Below are 17552 nucleotides of genomic sequence, written 5' to 3' on the forward strand. Positions count from 1 at the left end.
ACAGTGGTTAAGAATCCACCTGCCAATGCAGGGGACATGGGTTTGAGCCCTGGTCCGGGAAAATCCCACATGAGGCAGAGCAACGAAGCCCGTGCGCCACAACTACTGAGCGTGCACTCTAGAGCCCACGAGCCACAACTGCTGAAGCCCGTGCGCCTAGAGACGGTGCTCCACAACAAGAGAAGCCACCGCAGTGAGAATCCCACGCACCACGATGAAGAGTAGCCCCCACTCTCTGCAACTAGAGAAAGCCCACGCGCGGCAATTACGACCCAACACAACCAAAACATAATTCATTAATTAATTTTTTAAAACAGTGTAGAGACCAGAATTTGCTAAGTTCAAGCCACAGTTAAGAGCTGTTGGTGCAACCCAAATGCTCCTGTAAACCTTATATAAAGCATAATTAATATCCTTGCAAGTGAATAATGCAGTGGCTTAAAAATTCTGTCATGACTCTTCCTCACATATTTATGTCAGGATTTCTGAGATCTTAAAACGTTACATAAGAACACCAGACTCTGTTTTGATAATTCAGTATCACACCTACTGAAAAAGAGTCAAGATCAGTTGGGAAAAAGTGACATTTGCAGTGCAATAAAGTGCTCCAAAGAATGCATATAAGCAAATATTCACCCAATGAAATGAATTATCCTCATTAAATTAAAAAATAAAAATGCCACCACTTTTCATTCACTAATTTAATACTTAAGAGAATTGAGTATGTGCAAATGAATGTGCTACCTTTCTGGAAACATCAGGCTAACATCAGGAGACTGATTCTGTACGCACATACCTTTCTGAAGACAGAGACATATAAAACATAGGCTGTGTTACACATGGTTCTGCAACTGCCTGTAAAACAGCTAAAGATCTGTTCAGTTTACAGAAACTAGCACATATAGTTAGTTTCGCACTGAATTTAATCTTCACATCTCCTTGAGGTAGACAGATCGAGTCTTGTAAATTATCACTCATGAACAGAAAGATAATTAATGAAACACCTAATTAATTAACACCAGTCTTCTGACTCTAAATCCAGCATTCTCTCCATTATACTACTCTGCTTCTCTTCTAAAAATACGCTTGAAAAGAATCCAGCCATTTCATTTTTTTCCATCTTTACTACCCTAGAGCAAAAAAAAATTCTTAAGGAAAAAATTCATCTGTATTTTCATATATGAATACAGCTTAAACAGGATTCATTTTATGGACTTATTACAATGGAATTTTACTTACAGAAAATAATTTGAAATAAGCAAGTCATTGTTCAGATTTTTAAAACTTTTATTTCACAAATTTGTTTTAACTTGGACCAAACTGAAAAATTCTGTTTATAAGTGAGGACAAGAAGCACAGTAAAACACTATGCCAGGGACTTACATTCTCCATATCAACTTGAAAGACAAAACTTCCTTATGCTAAAATTTACAGCAATCCCCTCTCTACAACTCCCTCCCTCCAAAATCAGTAATTAACTTCTTTTTTTTTTTCTTTTTTGCGGTACGCGGGCCTCTCACGGTTGTGGCCTCTCCCGTTGCGGAGCACAGGCTCCGGATGCGCAGGCTCAGCGGCCATGGCTCACGGGCCCAGCCGCTCCGCGGCATGTGGGATCCTCCCAGACCGGGGCACGAACCCATATCCCCTGCATCGGCAGGCGGACTCTCAACCACTGCGCCACCAGGGAGGCCCAGTAATTAACTTCTTAAAAATGTAAGTGTTTTACTTTATGACTTCCCTCTGAAGGAAATTTCATAAGCCAATTTTGTACTAGAGTTTCCTTTTATTAGTTCTAAATTTAGTTTTATTTGTATCATCCGTTGTTTTCCTATTATGGAAATGTCTTAAATGTGGAAAACAAATCTGTTTTCAGTAATGCCTTCAAAATTTGTAATTTTATAGCTTCCCCTTTTATACAAAAATATATGCTTGCAGCAGAAATAGTTTATCAGAACTACCAGTAAAATCCTTTAGTTCAGTTTTCTCATTCTTTTATAACGTAATATCTTGCTTTTGTGACTAAGTTTTTCACTAGCCTGAATATAAGATTAACAAAACACATTCATACTCTAATTTTAAATTTTGCAATATATTCCACTTATGCTACAGTCAGAAATAATACCTTAAAATTTTTTTAGCATGGATATGGCATAAGGAATCATGAAGTCTCAAATTAAATTGCATTCTGTCAAGTATTTAGAAACGCTGACTAAAGCAATAAAATACTGAGGTATTATGGAATAGGGATTCTAATCACTAGTTGTAAAATGTTTCTAAACCAGAAAAACACTTCCAATGAAATGTTAGTAAATCACATGTAACAAACTTCTAAAGACAATAGCAGAAGTATATTAAGGCAGTAAAAGAAGGGTCACCCAGTTTCAGATGTTTCACGTTTGTAGTTATCTTTCTATTTAGCAATCATTTGGAAAGGATGGATATGTTTTAAAAGATAAACTGTCACAAAATTTTAGGGCTTTAAAGATACTCTTACTTAGGTATCACCCTAGTATCATAAATATTAGTTAACTGTGCCTTGGCCACAATTATGCAGTTTTATTAGCCACAAGATAAAATCTACAAACAGTGAGTTGCTGAAGATTTCAAATACTAAAAAAAAGACAAGTCACAACTGCTATTCCTCTAAGAGCTTAACTATTTTGACAAGAATCAATAAATGCAAATTTTAATTTTCAAATTTATGAAATATGCGCATATCCCTTAACCACCAAAATTAAAATGGCGTAAGAACATGAAATCTGATATACAAATACTTCAGTGAATGAAAAATATGGATATCTTAAACACTGCCTATGAATCATCTGGATATCTCTAATTTTAAATGATGTGAAGAGAAATAATTGCAAAGAATGTATACTTTTAAACAATCTAAACAGTAACATGTTAATAAGATGACTATTAATGTAACCAATGACTTGAAGGCTGCTTTGAAAATAAAATTTCAAAATAGTTTAATATAAGGGTTTTGAATATTTTACAATATTTTTTGCTTGCTTGTAAAGAGACCACAAAATAATATTTGAATGATTTTATTATTTTTTTCAACACAGATAACAATCACAGACATATAAACCATCCTGCTTTAGGTGCTATTCTCTGAAGGACCATACATTTCTAGTGAAATTCTTCTTCCTAAATTAAATCAACTATCAGGGAATAAAAAGACTGTCACTATTTTCCCATCGTCATTTGTTAAATGTAAAACATCAGAATTATATATTTCTAGGACAGTAAGTCTCTGTAGACTATATTTCCCACCGAAGGGTAAGATGTAATGATAACATTTCTGCATTGAAATTTGTATTGTGTATATTTTACTACAATAAAATTTTCTTTATTTCTCTTTGGTGTATCTTGTCTGATTCTCCCTTCATAAAAGCTCAGCAAGTTAAATTTTCTTCTAAAATGAGAAAAAGAAAAGCCTCAGTCTGATTCCTATGGAGCTCTAAAAAAAGATACAAAATGTGATGACACTTGATATTTCAGAAAATCTGGCATCCCTCCATACGCCAGCGTCTTCCACATATACAATTCTGTGTGCCAGAGATCTCAACCATTTGATTTTGGCTTTTTTCAATCAGTATAAGAAGCAACACATAGTGTTTCTCAAACTCTGACCTGCAGATTTCCTGAATCAGAATCAACTGAGATGGGACTTCCCTGGTGGCCCAGAGCTTAAAAATCCACCTGCCAATGAAGGGGACACTGGTTCGAGCCCTGGTCCAGGAAGATCCGGGAAAATCCCACATGCCACGGAGCAACTAAGCCCGTGCGCCACAGCTACTGAGCCTGTGCTCTAGAGCCTGTGCACCACAACTACTGAGCCCGCTTGCCTAGAGCCCGTGCTCCACAACAAGAGAAGCCACTGCAATGAGAAGCCCGCGCACCACAACTAAGAGTAGCCCTTGCTCACCACAACTAAAGAAAGCCCGCGCACAGAAACGAAGACCCAACACAGCCAAAAATAAATAATAAATAAATTAATTTTTTTTTTAAGAATCAACTGACATGCTTGTTTAAAGGCAAATTCCTGGGCTTCCCTGGTGGCGCAGTGGTTGAGAGTCCGCCTGCCGATGCAGGGGACGCGGGTTCGTGCCCCGGTCCGGGAAGATCCCACATGCGGCGGAGCAGCTGGGCCCGTGAGCCATGGCCGCTGAGCCTGCGCGTCCGGAGCCTGTGCTCCGCAATGGGAGAGGCCACAAAAAGCAAATTCCTGGCCCCACTGTAGACAATCTAAATCACAAGATCTGACACCATTTCCACCAAGCGCCCTAGCTGTGATTCTGGCTTTCATCAGGTAATTCTGACTTTCTGGCTTCATTCAAGCCTCTCTGAGCCACAAATATAAAAGAAGAAGAAAAAATCCTCCTTTTCTCAGATACCTTTTGCACCCAATGGCCCCTCTGCCAATCTTAGAATACTGCACCTCTCAGCTCAGTGGTTCCCACATTTTCCTGCACTTGAGAATCAGATGTGGAACTTTTAAATCTCCCGATCCCCAGGTCACACCACATACCAATTATATTAGAACGGGTGAGGGTGGATTCCAGGCATCAATATTTGTAAAAATCTCTAGTTGAGTCCTATGTATAACGAGGTTTGAAAATTACTGCCTTAGCCATTGGCTTCAGCAGATATAGATTAGAAAAATCTTAACTAAAAGGACCTCTAAGAGCTAAGACATAAACTGTATTGGTATTAAATTAAGTTTTTAAATTTCCAGATACATGAATATATTTTCCCTTTTTATTTTAATCCAGTAGGGAAATTTTCCCAATGCATTTATTAAATTAAAGCTTAAGATTACCTTTTTGAAAGAATGTAAAACAAAAAGAAAAATTGTTTCACGTTGAATGCAACTAATGTAGGATCATACCACGCGTTTAAAGTTCAGAGAAAAAATTCTTCATTATTTCATTTGCACACTCATTTCAGTGATTATATTTTGGGAAATATAATCATGGAAACCCAGTACAAAACTTCAAAGTCTGTGTTTTAGATATTTAAAAGCAACTCCAAATATTCTGGTAACTCCAAATTTTTCTAAATTTAGAATAGATGGAATATTGTTATTAACATTAATGCTACATTTTGCATTATCTCTTTTCCCAATTTCTGACCTGGCATATCATTTCCCTGAAACAAAATCGCAATCTTGATATCTTTTCCTCTATTCTTTACTAATTCCCATAGATGCTGGTTATATGACCTGTTAGCAGCACTTGATGAAATCTAATGGCCCATGAAGGAAATTTTTTTAAATTTTGATTCTTTTAACAAAGGCACACGAGTCAACCTTAATACACCATTTTTAACCATTCACCTTCAACGTGAACTTTACCCACTCCGTAACGCAATAAAATATGGCCCTATTTCTTCAATGCACAAAAGTCTCAAGTGCCACAAACTGTAACTCTGTAAGTTATCCCCCAAAGGTAAAGCATTTTTCAAAATCATACCAATGTTTAGGCATGTAATACTCTAACTATTTTTACAGGGTTTCAACATACAAACACACATTTCACTACACCCTGCAGGCCTCACAGTGCATGACAACCGTGCTAGTGCACTTTCCTTGTAGGAAAATAAATATCACTACGACCCAAAATTGTTTAATTCATCTTTAATACATTAAAGCACCTTCAACATTAAAAGAATTATTTCCTAAATTTTCCCTTCAATGCTCAAAAAAAGTCCCACATGTGGTTACCTCTAATAAAAACTAAAAAATAAAAATACAATCATCTAAACTAAAGCTAAAGGGAAAACTTGAATTTCAATAAGCATCCTTTTATGACTTCTAAAGGAATCATACTGAAATACAAGGTGAAACAGCAGGGCAATATCCTGATACAGAATGCACAAATAAGGCAGTTACTGTTATATCTGAAAAGAACACTATTTTGGTTAAGTTCCAAAACTTTGCCCATAATGTAATCCCCAAAAGCAATATCCGATGGCACCTACAAACAAGAAGAACATTTTTTTCTTTGTTAAATTCAGGTGGGCACTCAAAGAATAAACCAAAAGGTGAGTGTACTATACAGCGTTTTAAATACCAATAGTTATCATCCACCCTCAAAGGAACCAAGTTACTAAACTGATACTAAGAATTGTTGTCTGATCTTCATGTATAACAGAAAAGTATAAAGATGAATGTTGGGTCAACAAGAGAGAAATAAGCTTACTTCAAGATGCTCAAGATAATGAAAAAAGAAAAGATGAGCACAAAGCAGAATGGAGAAACATTTCAAGGCCATATGTATGTCAGGAGTACTTCAACTTTAGCTTAGGAATAACCCAACTAGTAGAGACTCTACTGCCATTACAGGGCCTACACAGCTCACCAAGGCTCATACATTACTTGGAAGAAAAAGGTACCATAACAAGGTTTAAAAAAAGAAAAGCCTAGTATTAATTAGCAGGCACTAGTGGAGACACTAGTCAGAAGGATAATTCCACCTACAAAGGCCTGTGACCTGTGTTTATTCACATTCTATTCTTAAACATCAGAATTCGCCTGGGGCACACAAAATTAAACAGCTCTTCTATACCACACTCATGGTATATTAGTAAACTATCAAAAGAACAAGCAAAATTGACAAAAGCACATGAAACAGTGCTCCGCCTCACGTGCCCTTAGCAACATGCGCCACAATGGCTGTAGTCACAAAGACAGACCACACCAAGTGTTCTCGGAGGGTGTGGAGAAACTGGAACCCTCATACCTTGCTGGTGGGAATGTAAAATGGTGCAGCCACTCTGCAAAACGTTTTGTTCACTCCTTAAAAGTTAAGCATAAGCTTACCATATGACCCAGCAATCCCACTCCTTGCGATCTAGCCAAGAGAAATAAAAACATTCAAGTAATTTCATAAACAAAATGAGGTATATCTATACAATGGAATATTATTCAGCAATTTAAAAGAACAAGATATTGACATATGCTACAATGTCGATGAACCTCCAAAACATTATGCTAGGTGAAAGAAGCCAGAACAAATGACTGCATACAGTGTCATTCTATTTGTATGCAATTTCCAGAAAAGAAAAATGTATAGAAACAGAACAGAATCAGTGGTTGGCTGGGGCTAGTAATCAGAATGCTCGATAATATCTGAAAAGTTTTCAAAACAGTCATTCATAGTGACTTGTAATAACACTCTTGAATCCTGACCAAAATCTCATGCCCTTTGGGTTTGTTTTTAATTCTGTTAACGAATATTGCCTTATCATTAATCACAGCCAACATGCCATTTTAAGGAATTTCACCCTGCGAACACACCACCAGCGTTTCATTTGCCCTTACTCATGAAACGCTGTTTCAACACGGGCATCACCTAGGTACGTAAGAAGGAACTGGGTATGTTTAACCAGAAGAAAAGTTAGGGGGTAGAGAGAACAGAAGACACATGATAAATGATAAAGGTTGTTCAGTCCACATGAGCTGTTTTTACTTCACCTAAAACACCGAATAGAAGTAGCTTAAATACTTTCCAAGACAAACTGCTTCAGCACAATCCAGAAAATATTCAAATCACAATTCACTTTCCTGCTTGACTTCCAATTAATTCTACCACCCAAACCTTCCAACTAATTCTATCACCCACATCCTCTCTGCATATACACGTTTACTTATCTTTCTTCCCATAGATAGATAAGAAATAAGTGACAAGAACATATACCAAAAATTTTACTTGGGGCATACTTTAGTATCTCTTCAAGCAAGGATATATTTCTACAGTTTATCACTCCTGTTACTTAAAAAAGAATTATTTGTTAGTTTATTCAACAAATATTTACAAGACATATCAAGAGGAAGACAAAAAAGACCCAGGTCCTAAAAGAGCTTGTATTCTGTCCATTAAATAAACTCAAAAGCCAAGAAGTACATAAGACAAAACTTGGTATCTTAAGCATTCCTCATCACAAACATCCAGGTAATTAAGATAATGCCAACCCTGCTCTGCTCGTTTCTATCTAAATAAAGTAATAGGAGGCTCTGCTATTCATTTCCATGGCATAAAAAATAACCCCAACAATGAAATGTTAAAAATTAGTTCCAAGTCTATGATCTCTTGAAAATAAAGAAAATTTCTATCAGTTGCTTTATAACTTAAAAAGTCTGAAACTCTTTTAGAGAATAAAAGAAATTAGACACTGAGTACTAAGTGATCAGTTAACTATAACCAAAAAACAATCATAGAGCACTTCAGATATCAGACCTGAAAACTCCATACCTCACCAAAATGAAGCAACAAGCCATACAATCATTCCTGGACTTAAAACATTCCTCAAAAGATTATCAGTGATGAACCAAAAGCGAACCTCAGTATTTCCTTTTTCTCTGTCTCTGTCGGTCTCTGTCTCTCTCTCACACTCACACACACACACACACACAGAGAAATGCTAAACCCAAATGCTTTCTAAAAAGATAAGTGAGGGTCATCTGGGACACTGAAATGCAGAATTTACAAATATATCTCTGTAATTTAATCATACTTCAAAGGGGAAAAAAAAGTACAGATGATACAGATGAGAGGAAAGGAGAATGACTCCAATCAAGGATAAAGTGAGGGCTTCCCTGGTGGCACAGTGGTTGAGAGTCCGCCTGCCGATGCAGGGGACGCGGGTTCGTGCCCCGGTCCGGGAAGATCCCACATGCCGTGGAGCGGCTGGGCCCGTGAGCCATGGCCGCTGAACCTATGTGTCCGGAGCCTGTGCTCCGCAACGGGCGTGGCCACAACAGTGAGAGGCCCGCATACCGCAAAAAAAAAAAAAAAAAAAAAGGATAAAGTGAGAAGAGACAGTTTTAGTAGAGTCCCAAATGCCACCACGATTTCACATCAATTTAAATATTAGGGACTTCCCTGGTGGCGCAATGGATAAGACTCTGCGCTCCCAATGCAGGGGGCCTGGGTGCGATCCCTGGTCAGGGAACAAGATCCCAAATGCACGCTGCAACTAACAGTTCGCACGCCACATCTAAGGGACCGGCGAGCCGCAACTAGGGAGCCCGCCTGCCAGTGCTACTAAGACCTGGTGCAACCAAATAAATAAATATTTAAAATAAATAAATATTAAGCTCTATAAAATAAGCTACCAATGAAAATGTTATTTTGTGGTTTTCTTCCCCCCAAAGGCTATATTATAATAAACTGCTCTCAGTCATCCACATTCTCTTTACCGGTAACCCTTATCACTAACAGCTCATATTTACATATTTTTGGAATATATAGATATATAGATATATAGATATATATATATGTATATAAAAGCACAGAGTAGGATTTTAAGTATAGTTGTAAAGTTGTAATTTCCATGAAGAAACTCAAGAAGCTCAAGTGGAGACCTAACCTATAATCATTACCCTCTCTATTCCCCCAAGCACCACTCTCCAAACAGAAAGTTACATGACAATACAGAAATATAAACAGAGGCTCCCAATTAATATTTTGGGAACTCTAGGGCTGATACTCAGACAAATCTCCTGATAAAATCTTTGTACCCCTACTTCATACTTTCCATCAGAATTCCAAGTGAAATAAAAGTAACATTAAAAATAAAACCATCAGAGCACTAAAAGAAAATTCAGGTCTATGATATCATAATCCTGATAGTGGAGAATGTCCTAAGCATGACATCTAAGCCAGAAATCACTCTACAGTGAGAAGACTAATAAATTTGACTAATAAAAGCTTCTATTATTCATTAAGTGTTAAAAATAACAATGACAAAGCACATACACAGCGTAATTTTACGTCTTTTATATTTTAATTTTTTCAGACAGATATTTACACCAAAATGTGAAACAGTGGTTATCTCTATGTGAGGAGACTATGTAGAAGGGTCACTCGCATTTATACCTTTCTTTATTCTTTAAATTTTCTACAATAAGAACATATTATTTTTATAATTTAAAAAGTAACAAATCTTTCTTCACTTCAAACAGCAAAATCTACGTTTCCCTGTCTCAACCATGGTTGCCTGCCCATTTCCTTCAGGTAAAATGATATAAATTAAAAATTAAAAAATTAAAAAAGAAATCTGAACAGAGCATGGGTTAAACAGGAGAACCATGACTGAAGACTTGATGTAGTTACTAAGGTGATAAAAAAGCAAATAAAAAGTGCACCTATCAGTAAATTGATTTCTGACAAAGGTGCCAAGCAAGGCAATCCAACGAGAAAAGAAAAATATTTTTTTGAAAACTGGTGCTGGTGACTATAGTTAATGGTACTGTATGGTAGACCCGAAAGTTGCTGAGAGAGTAGATCTTAAATATTCTCCACACACAACAACCACAGCATGGTAATCATGAGAGGTAAAGGGTGTGTTAACTAACCTTACTGTGGTAAACAGCTGGCAATACATGTGTATCAACGGTCAGTGTTAAATGTCAATAATATCCCAATAGACCTAGGGAAAAAATGGTGCTCGGTAGTCTAAATAACTGGATTTGGGGAATATGAGGGAAAGAAATGAACCCTGACCCCAAACTAAAACTGGCTTAACACATATCCTAGACCTAAAAGTAAACTATAAAGCTTCTAAAAGAAAGGAAAGGAAAATTTCTTGTGACATGGGGATAGGCAACAGTCTCTTAGGCAGAAAAAGCAATAACCATGAAAAAATGTGATTAAAGAAACAGACACGCCACATATTTGACAAAGAACTGGTATCTAGGATATATAAAGAGCTTGTACAGCTCAAAAAGAAAGAACATAATTTTTTCAAATGGGCAAAATATCTGAACAGATGCTTCACAAAAGAAGATATACAAATGGCCAGTTAAGTGCATAAAAAAGTACATCATTCGTCATCAGAGAAATGCAAACGAAAGCCACAATAAAATACTACTACCCACCCACAGAATGGCTAAAATTTAAGACTCAGTGTTGGGGAGGAACTGGAACTCTCCTAGGTTGCTGTGTTAATGTAAAATATGACCATTTGGGGAAGATATCTGACATTTTTCTAAAAAAACTAAACATACACCTACCCTAAGACCTAGTAATTCCACTACTAGGTATTTAACTCAAGAGAAATGAAAATATGTCCTCACAAAGGCTTACTACAAGATTGTTCACAGCGAAGTTTATTAAGAGCCGAAGTCTATACACAAAATAGCCAAAACCTGAAAACAGCCCAGGCATCCATCAACAGAAGATGCCTAATAAATTGTGGTTTATACACATAAAACACTAGTTAGCAATAAAAAAGGAACTGCTGATACGCAAAATAACAGGAATTAGTCTCAAAAACTATGCTGAACTAAAGAAGCCAGATATAAAAGAGTACATACTATATAGGATTCCACTTATATGAAGTTCTAGAAAAGGTGAAAGTAATCTTTAGTTACCCCCCCCAAAAAATCAGAAGAGCGACTGACTCCAAGAGAATGGGGTGTAGAATTAGCTGAAAAGGCATATGAGGGAGATTTCTAGGTTGATAAGAGTGTCCTATATCTCAATAAGGATTTGCATTACACGGGTGTGTGCATTTGTCAGAACTCACCAATGTGATACTTAAGATTTGTTTCACTGTATGTAAATTTAATCTTTAAAGAAAAAAACTCTACTTAATGAAATGCATGCTTAAGTGTTTAATGGAGAAGTGTACCACATCTGCAACTTACTTTAAATGAATCAAAAACAAAAGATGTATTGATAGATGAATGAAGAGATGGCTAGATATAATAAAGCAAATATAGCAAGCTATTAATTAGGTGATGAGTATATGGATGTTTATTAGCAATTCTTTCAATTTCACTATACTTTGAAATTTTCCATAGTAAAACGCTGGGGAAAAACTTAAACCCTACCTTGTTAAGTTGAACACAGAATATATTAAAACCCAACAATTCCACTCCTAGATATATATCCCAGCCTACAGAAACTTCACATGGGCTCCAAGAATAATCACAACACTTTCCATGATAGCAAAAAAATGAAAAATAATCTAAATATCCATCAAGTAGATTGAAGCAATATATTATGGTTTACGGTATGAGTGAAAATTAATAAACCACAATGTGAGTAATTTTGAGTGAAAAAGCAAGTCACAAAAGAATATATACAGATGTTAACCCTTTATAAAGTTAAAAGAAAAACTAAACAATATTGTTTAGGAATACATACTAATGTGGTAATCTATGAAATAAAGCAAGGAAATGATCCCCCCCCAAAAAAAAAATGTTCCAGGTAGCAGATGAGAGAGGATGAAGGAAGACTGAATTCAGCAGCAGAATACAGGTAACTTCAATAGGTTAGTGTTCTATTCATTAACTTGAGCAGTGATTTCATGAATGCTTGCTTTTTATGCTTCATAATTCATATCTGCATGCTATATTCTCTTAGTATGTTTAGAATACTTCAGAATTTGAAATGGGAAAAGAGAGCTATCTGATCAGGACTCAACCACAACAACTTAGGCTTCAAGATAATTATCCACTATTTCTTTACAACTATTTAAGGTGTATATAAGTCAATATTTCCTTACTTAGTCTATGTTGGCCTTACTGTGGGGCAAGATGTTTACAAATTCAGAATTTTTTGGATTTTCTAATAGTAATAAAGTATATATACTATATACAGTATATTCCCGAAAACCCTCTGGGGAGTCTGAGGTAGCACCCTGAAATCAAACACTAATATTTCTCCAGGGAAGGCTATTGCTATTTACACCAAGAGAGATGAATCGCCTAAAATATTGTAACATCAGATCAGGTCAGATGTTACATCAAATAAGTTTTACCAAAAACTAGGTTTTCAGAGCTCTTTATATATCAGAACTGTGGGGGAGGGACTGTGGACCTGTACTTTCAAAGGGGTTCAACTTCACCTAACTAGTAAATTCTACATATCACTTTTTTCAACCTCTCTAGCTAATTCATTTTCTTTAAAGATTTCCTGACCATCAAAATGCAAGTTTCAAAGTAATATAATCCCATTTATGCTATAAATGCCCAACGTTTATTTCACAAAAGAACAACACATATAAAACCTTCTTTATTCAATTTTTATTCTATTTCACTTTTGTATCTTTATGATATTCACACTTGTTATATAGTGGGGGGAAAATGCACATACAATTTTATTTTAAATAAGCAAATAACCATCACCAAGCTGAAAATCTTAGCACTGTGATAAGAAATATTTTCATAGTTTACAGGTATAATAAAATCAAAGTGTTTTGTATTCTAAGTGGCTGAAAATCATAAGTAAATTTTTAATCACCTTTCCCCATCAACACTAGCCTTATGGAACAGTTTACCCAAGCCTGAATCCCACAGGTTATAACAATCATTTACTCTCCTAAAAAAATAAATCAAAACACAAAAGCACAGACCTTTAGAAAGACATCTCTCCATCATAACACTAAAGGACAATTCTTTTTACCATAATACTTGGGTAAGCAGTATCAGAAGCTTAGTCTTGACAACAAAACATGGGTATTTACCCAAAAGTTTCAAACACTGCAAAAGCATACTACTGACAATCCTTCCCTCCAAAAAAAAAAAAAAAAAAAAAAAAACAAGTATTACAGAAGCAAATCTCTCTCAAAACTCTATTTTTAAATAATACCAAGAAACTCACAATCTGCAACCACAAAGGGATATATTCTCTTCAGATTAATCTTAAGGACCCACATAAAGCCTCCATAAAACGAGATGATGCAGAGAAAAAAAGACAATTTAGTCTCTATATGGACAGTCTTGGAATCCAGTTCTAGCTATGCCTGATGACTGCTAGCACTTTTCTGATGGCAAATTCAAAAGAGAATGCTACTCATTCAGAATTTTATAGCAAGAAATAGTTGCCAATAAAACCTTTTCCTTTTCAAAGGAAATATAAAGCACTTACCTAAAAATATGCTAAATGCACACAGAAGTGAGCTAAATTTAACGAGCACTACTATGTACCAAGCATTGAGCTAAGCACTTTACATGTTATATAATATTTTTCCCAACAAATAGTTTTACCTTCTAGGCCTAGCCTACGGTACCCATATAGTAACTATTATACAGTAATTTCTGGTATACTTCATCTTCTTACTTTTGTCATCTTAGGCAGTATACAATTTTAAATCGTACCTTCTAAGCTCCTGAATAAGTAACTAAGCTTTGTAACTGTGTTTTTATCAGATTATATTACTTTAATTTTCTCTGTTAAAGGAAAAATATTTTCTATAATAAAACCAAAAGAAATGCCATTCGCAGTAAAACAATGATCAGTTGCGACATGAAGGCTAAAAGGTAAGGTTTCAAATTTTAAAGTGATCCGCACCATTATTTCAGGAAATATGTCTTTATAACATTCTTTTTAAAATTAATTCTTGGGGACTTCCCTGGTGGTGCAGTGGTTCGGAGTCCGCCTGCCAATGCAGGGGACACAGGTTTGAGCCCTGGTCCGGGAGGATCCCACATGCCGCGGAGCAACTGAGCCCATGCGCCACGGCTACTGAGCCTGCGCTCTAGAGCCCGCAAGCCACAGCTACTGATCCCGTGTGCCACAACTACTGAAGCCCGCCTGCCACAACTACTGAGGCCTGTGCGCCTGGAGGCCGTTCTTTGTAATAGGAGAGGCCACCGCGATGAGAGGCCCGCGGACTGTAACGAAGCGTGGCCCCTGCTCGCCACAACTAGAAAAAGTCCGCGAGCAGCAACGAGGACCCAATGCAGCCAAAAATAAACAAATAAATAAATAAATTTATTTTTAAAAAAAATAAATTATTGGAATTTCTGTCTGGAAAGATGAAAAAGTCCTGGAGATGGACAGTGGTGATACTTGCACAACAATGTGAATGTAATCAATGCCACTGAACTGTACACTTAAAAATGGTTAAAACAGTAAATTTTATGTTATGTACATGTTACTACAACTTTAAAAACTAATTCGTTCTACTACTTGATACAGTGAAATACACATGATTTTAAGCTAACTTACTATAACATGGTTTAGAAAAAATCTTCAGCTCATCATTTTGCAATAGAAACACCAGCAACCTCAAAGGGTAAAGGACAATTTCTGGCCTGATAAGATTTACTGCAACTCAGAACCATAACAGTTAATCAGCTAAAAACAGCAAAAACAAAATCCGTCCAGTCAGCAGCATCTGATGTCATCATACCAGTAGTATGTTACCTTAATAAAGGTGTAAAGTGTCTTGGCTGTATTAGGCACTCAATAAATGAATGGACCAGATTGTTTACTGAGCATGTGTAATGCTTCCTTTTTTAAAAACAGCCTTCATTTTAATAATTCAGAAAATACTTTAATAAAAAAGAATGTATGCTCATTACCATGTATAAATAACTTAGGCTCAAGCTCATAATAACCCTAATAATTATGATGAACATCAGTAAAGACCCAAGAGATGAAAGTGAAGTGTAAAAAATTTCTATCTGAGGTTGAATATGAACTTGATGAATACTTGAGATTTGCTGTACTATTTTTAACTGAACTTTCTGGCCTTAGGTCAAAGTTTTGCTAGCAAAATACCAAAGCGAAAAGGCTGGGAGTGAAGCCCAGAGTCTCTGCTTTGGCCTTGGAAAAGCTGTGCCCTTCATGCAACCAATCCTATCCCCAACTGAAGACTTCTAAACACTATTCATAGTGCCATGCTCCCATGAAAACATACGAACAACCCACTGATATGAAAATCGGGAAAAGGAAATGTCAAACGCGTCTTGCAGAGTACAGTACATCACTACATTCTGTGCACTGTACAGAAAGACACTCTTTAGTCAGTTCCTGCACTTCAGCCAAACGGTACTGAGTCACTCTGCAAATGATTCCAGAAACCTCAAAGGATAACCAACAGCTTCTGAAGGAAAGTCAGTCAGTCACTGGAAAGGGAGGAGACAGTTTTCTCATCATACAGTCAATAGATTTCTCCTGTCAGGGAACAGAGCTGAACAGGAGTTCTGGAAGGGAATATCTGAAGATGATCCAAGGATCATCTACCTGAATTCTAGTCGTCCAGGGTTAATTTAACATCCAGCGCATCTTTTTCACTTTCTTCTCCTCTCCAGGGTAAAAACCCACACCCCCTTTTCCCATAAATGCATCTCTACTGCATATTAATCAAAGAGTCTGTGAAATACAACAGTCTATCCTAACAAAAACAAGAAATAAACAAGCATTCTACAGTGCGTTTCTGATCTGTAAATCATGTCCCTTTCTTAAACAAAGCCAACTAGCAGACGTTACGTGGCTATCAATTTGGATTTCAAAGGCCATCTCAGGAAAGAGATACAATGAAAAGGAGGGATTGATTCCATTCTACAATTCAGATGGATTCTTTAGCTCTGGTGCAATAATCTCGGAAATTAAATTTACAGAAATTAAAATGCACTAAATTGCAACTAGTAACGTTCAAACACAACTGAAAACAGGAAAACCTTAGCTGTGTGTTTCAAGATTTCAGACTGAACTCTTTGTCCTGTACCCCAGGTGGGTACTGCCCATAGGGACAGCCCCAGGTTTCTCGCTTCCTCGGACTCACGTCCCCACGCAGCATGACGCTCTTGCAAACGGGCTAGCCTGGTGCCTGAAGGACAGCGTACCTTCCACCCTACCTCCCCAAATCCCCAGGGCAGGCGGGAAGGAGAAGAGGGGTGCTTCCTCCCAGACCTCCAAGAAAGGGCCAGCCGGGGATGACACCGGCTCCAGGAGACAGAAGGGAAGAATCAAAGGTGGGTCTCTACTCCCGGAACTTAGTCGCAGAAATGTTTGGTCTCCGACCCGGGCCCCGGCTGCCGGAAGCTGGGCGGGGTGGGGCGAGACCTCCCCCCACGGATGGGTGGGCACGGAGGGGTGGGCAGTCGGGGGAATCGGCGGTGTGAGCGGTCAGCAGAGAGGGCTCCCGGGCCCCGGCCACCTACCAGCAAGCTCTCCACGTTGATGGGCGACCGAGGGTCTCGGATGAGCGCCTCCAGCTTCCTCTGGCGGCTCACGCCCGCGCCGTCCCCCGACACGGCCTCGGGGGCGCCGGGCATCTTCCCCGTCGGCGGGGGCCGGCTCATGCCGCCGCCGCCGCCGGGCCCGCACCCCGCTCCCCGCGCTCCGGCCCTGCCGCCTCGGGGCCTAGCGCCGCCCTCGAACCGCCGGCTCCGGCCGGGGCTCCGCCCGGGCCCACCGCCCGCCTCGAGCTCCGGTTTCGTGTCTCAGCGCCCCGGGGCCTGGGGGTGTCGGAGAGGCCAGTCCGGCCCGGCCGAGAACGGCGAGGAACAGACGGCGTCCCCGCCCCTCAGTCAGATTCGCGCCGCCCGGTCCGCTCCTCCGCCGCGAGCTCCCCCAGGACTCCGAGGGCGGGAGCGGGGAAGTGGCGCCGCCACCGCCGGGCCGGGACTGTCCCGCCCTCTGGGGCTCGGGGAAGCTGAAGCCCAGGCTCCGACAACTACTGCCGCCGCCAGCCCGCTCCCATGACCGCCGTCGGCAGCCTCAGTCCCACAAGCCCGCGCCCCTAACACACTCCCGCGCGGCGCCTGTCTACGGCCGCGCGCAGCCGCTACCCACAAGCCCCTC

General features: G+C 38.6%; 1 protein-coding gene across 1 annotated transcript in view; it reads right to left on the reverse strand.

Moving 5' to 3' along the window:
* Positions 1–17103, reverse strand: part of ROCK2 (Rho associated coiled-coil containing protein kinase 2) — a 137149-nt gene extending 120046 nt beyond the window's left edge. The window contains exon 1 of the mRNA XM_082642061.1: positions 16910–17103. Within this exon, the coding sequence (XP_082498187.1) occupies positions 16910–17050 (141 nt within the window). The 5' untranslated portion in view covers positions 17051–17103. The remainder of the gene's footprint in view (positions 1–16909) is intronic.
* Between the last annotated feature and the right edge of the window lie 449 nt (positions 17104–17552).

This window comes from Mesoplodon mirus (assembly GCF_964341445.2).
Source record: "Mesoplodon mirus genome assembly, chromosome: 14".
Lineage (NCBI taxonomy): Eukaryota > Metazoa > Chordata > Mammalia > Artiodactyla > Ziphiidae > Mesoplodon > Mesoplodon mirus.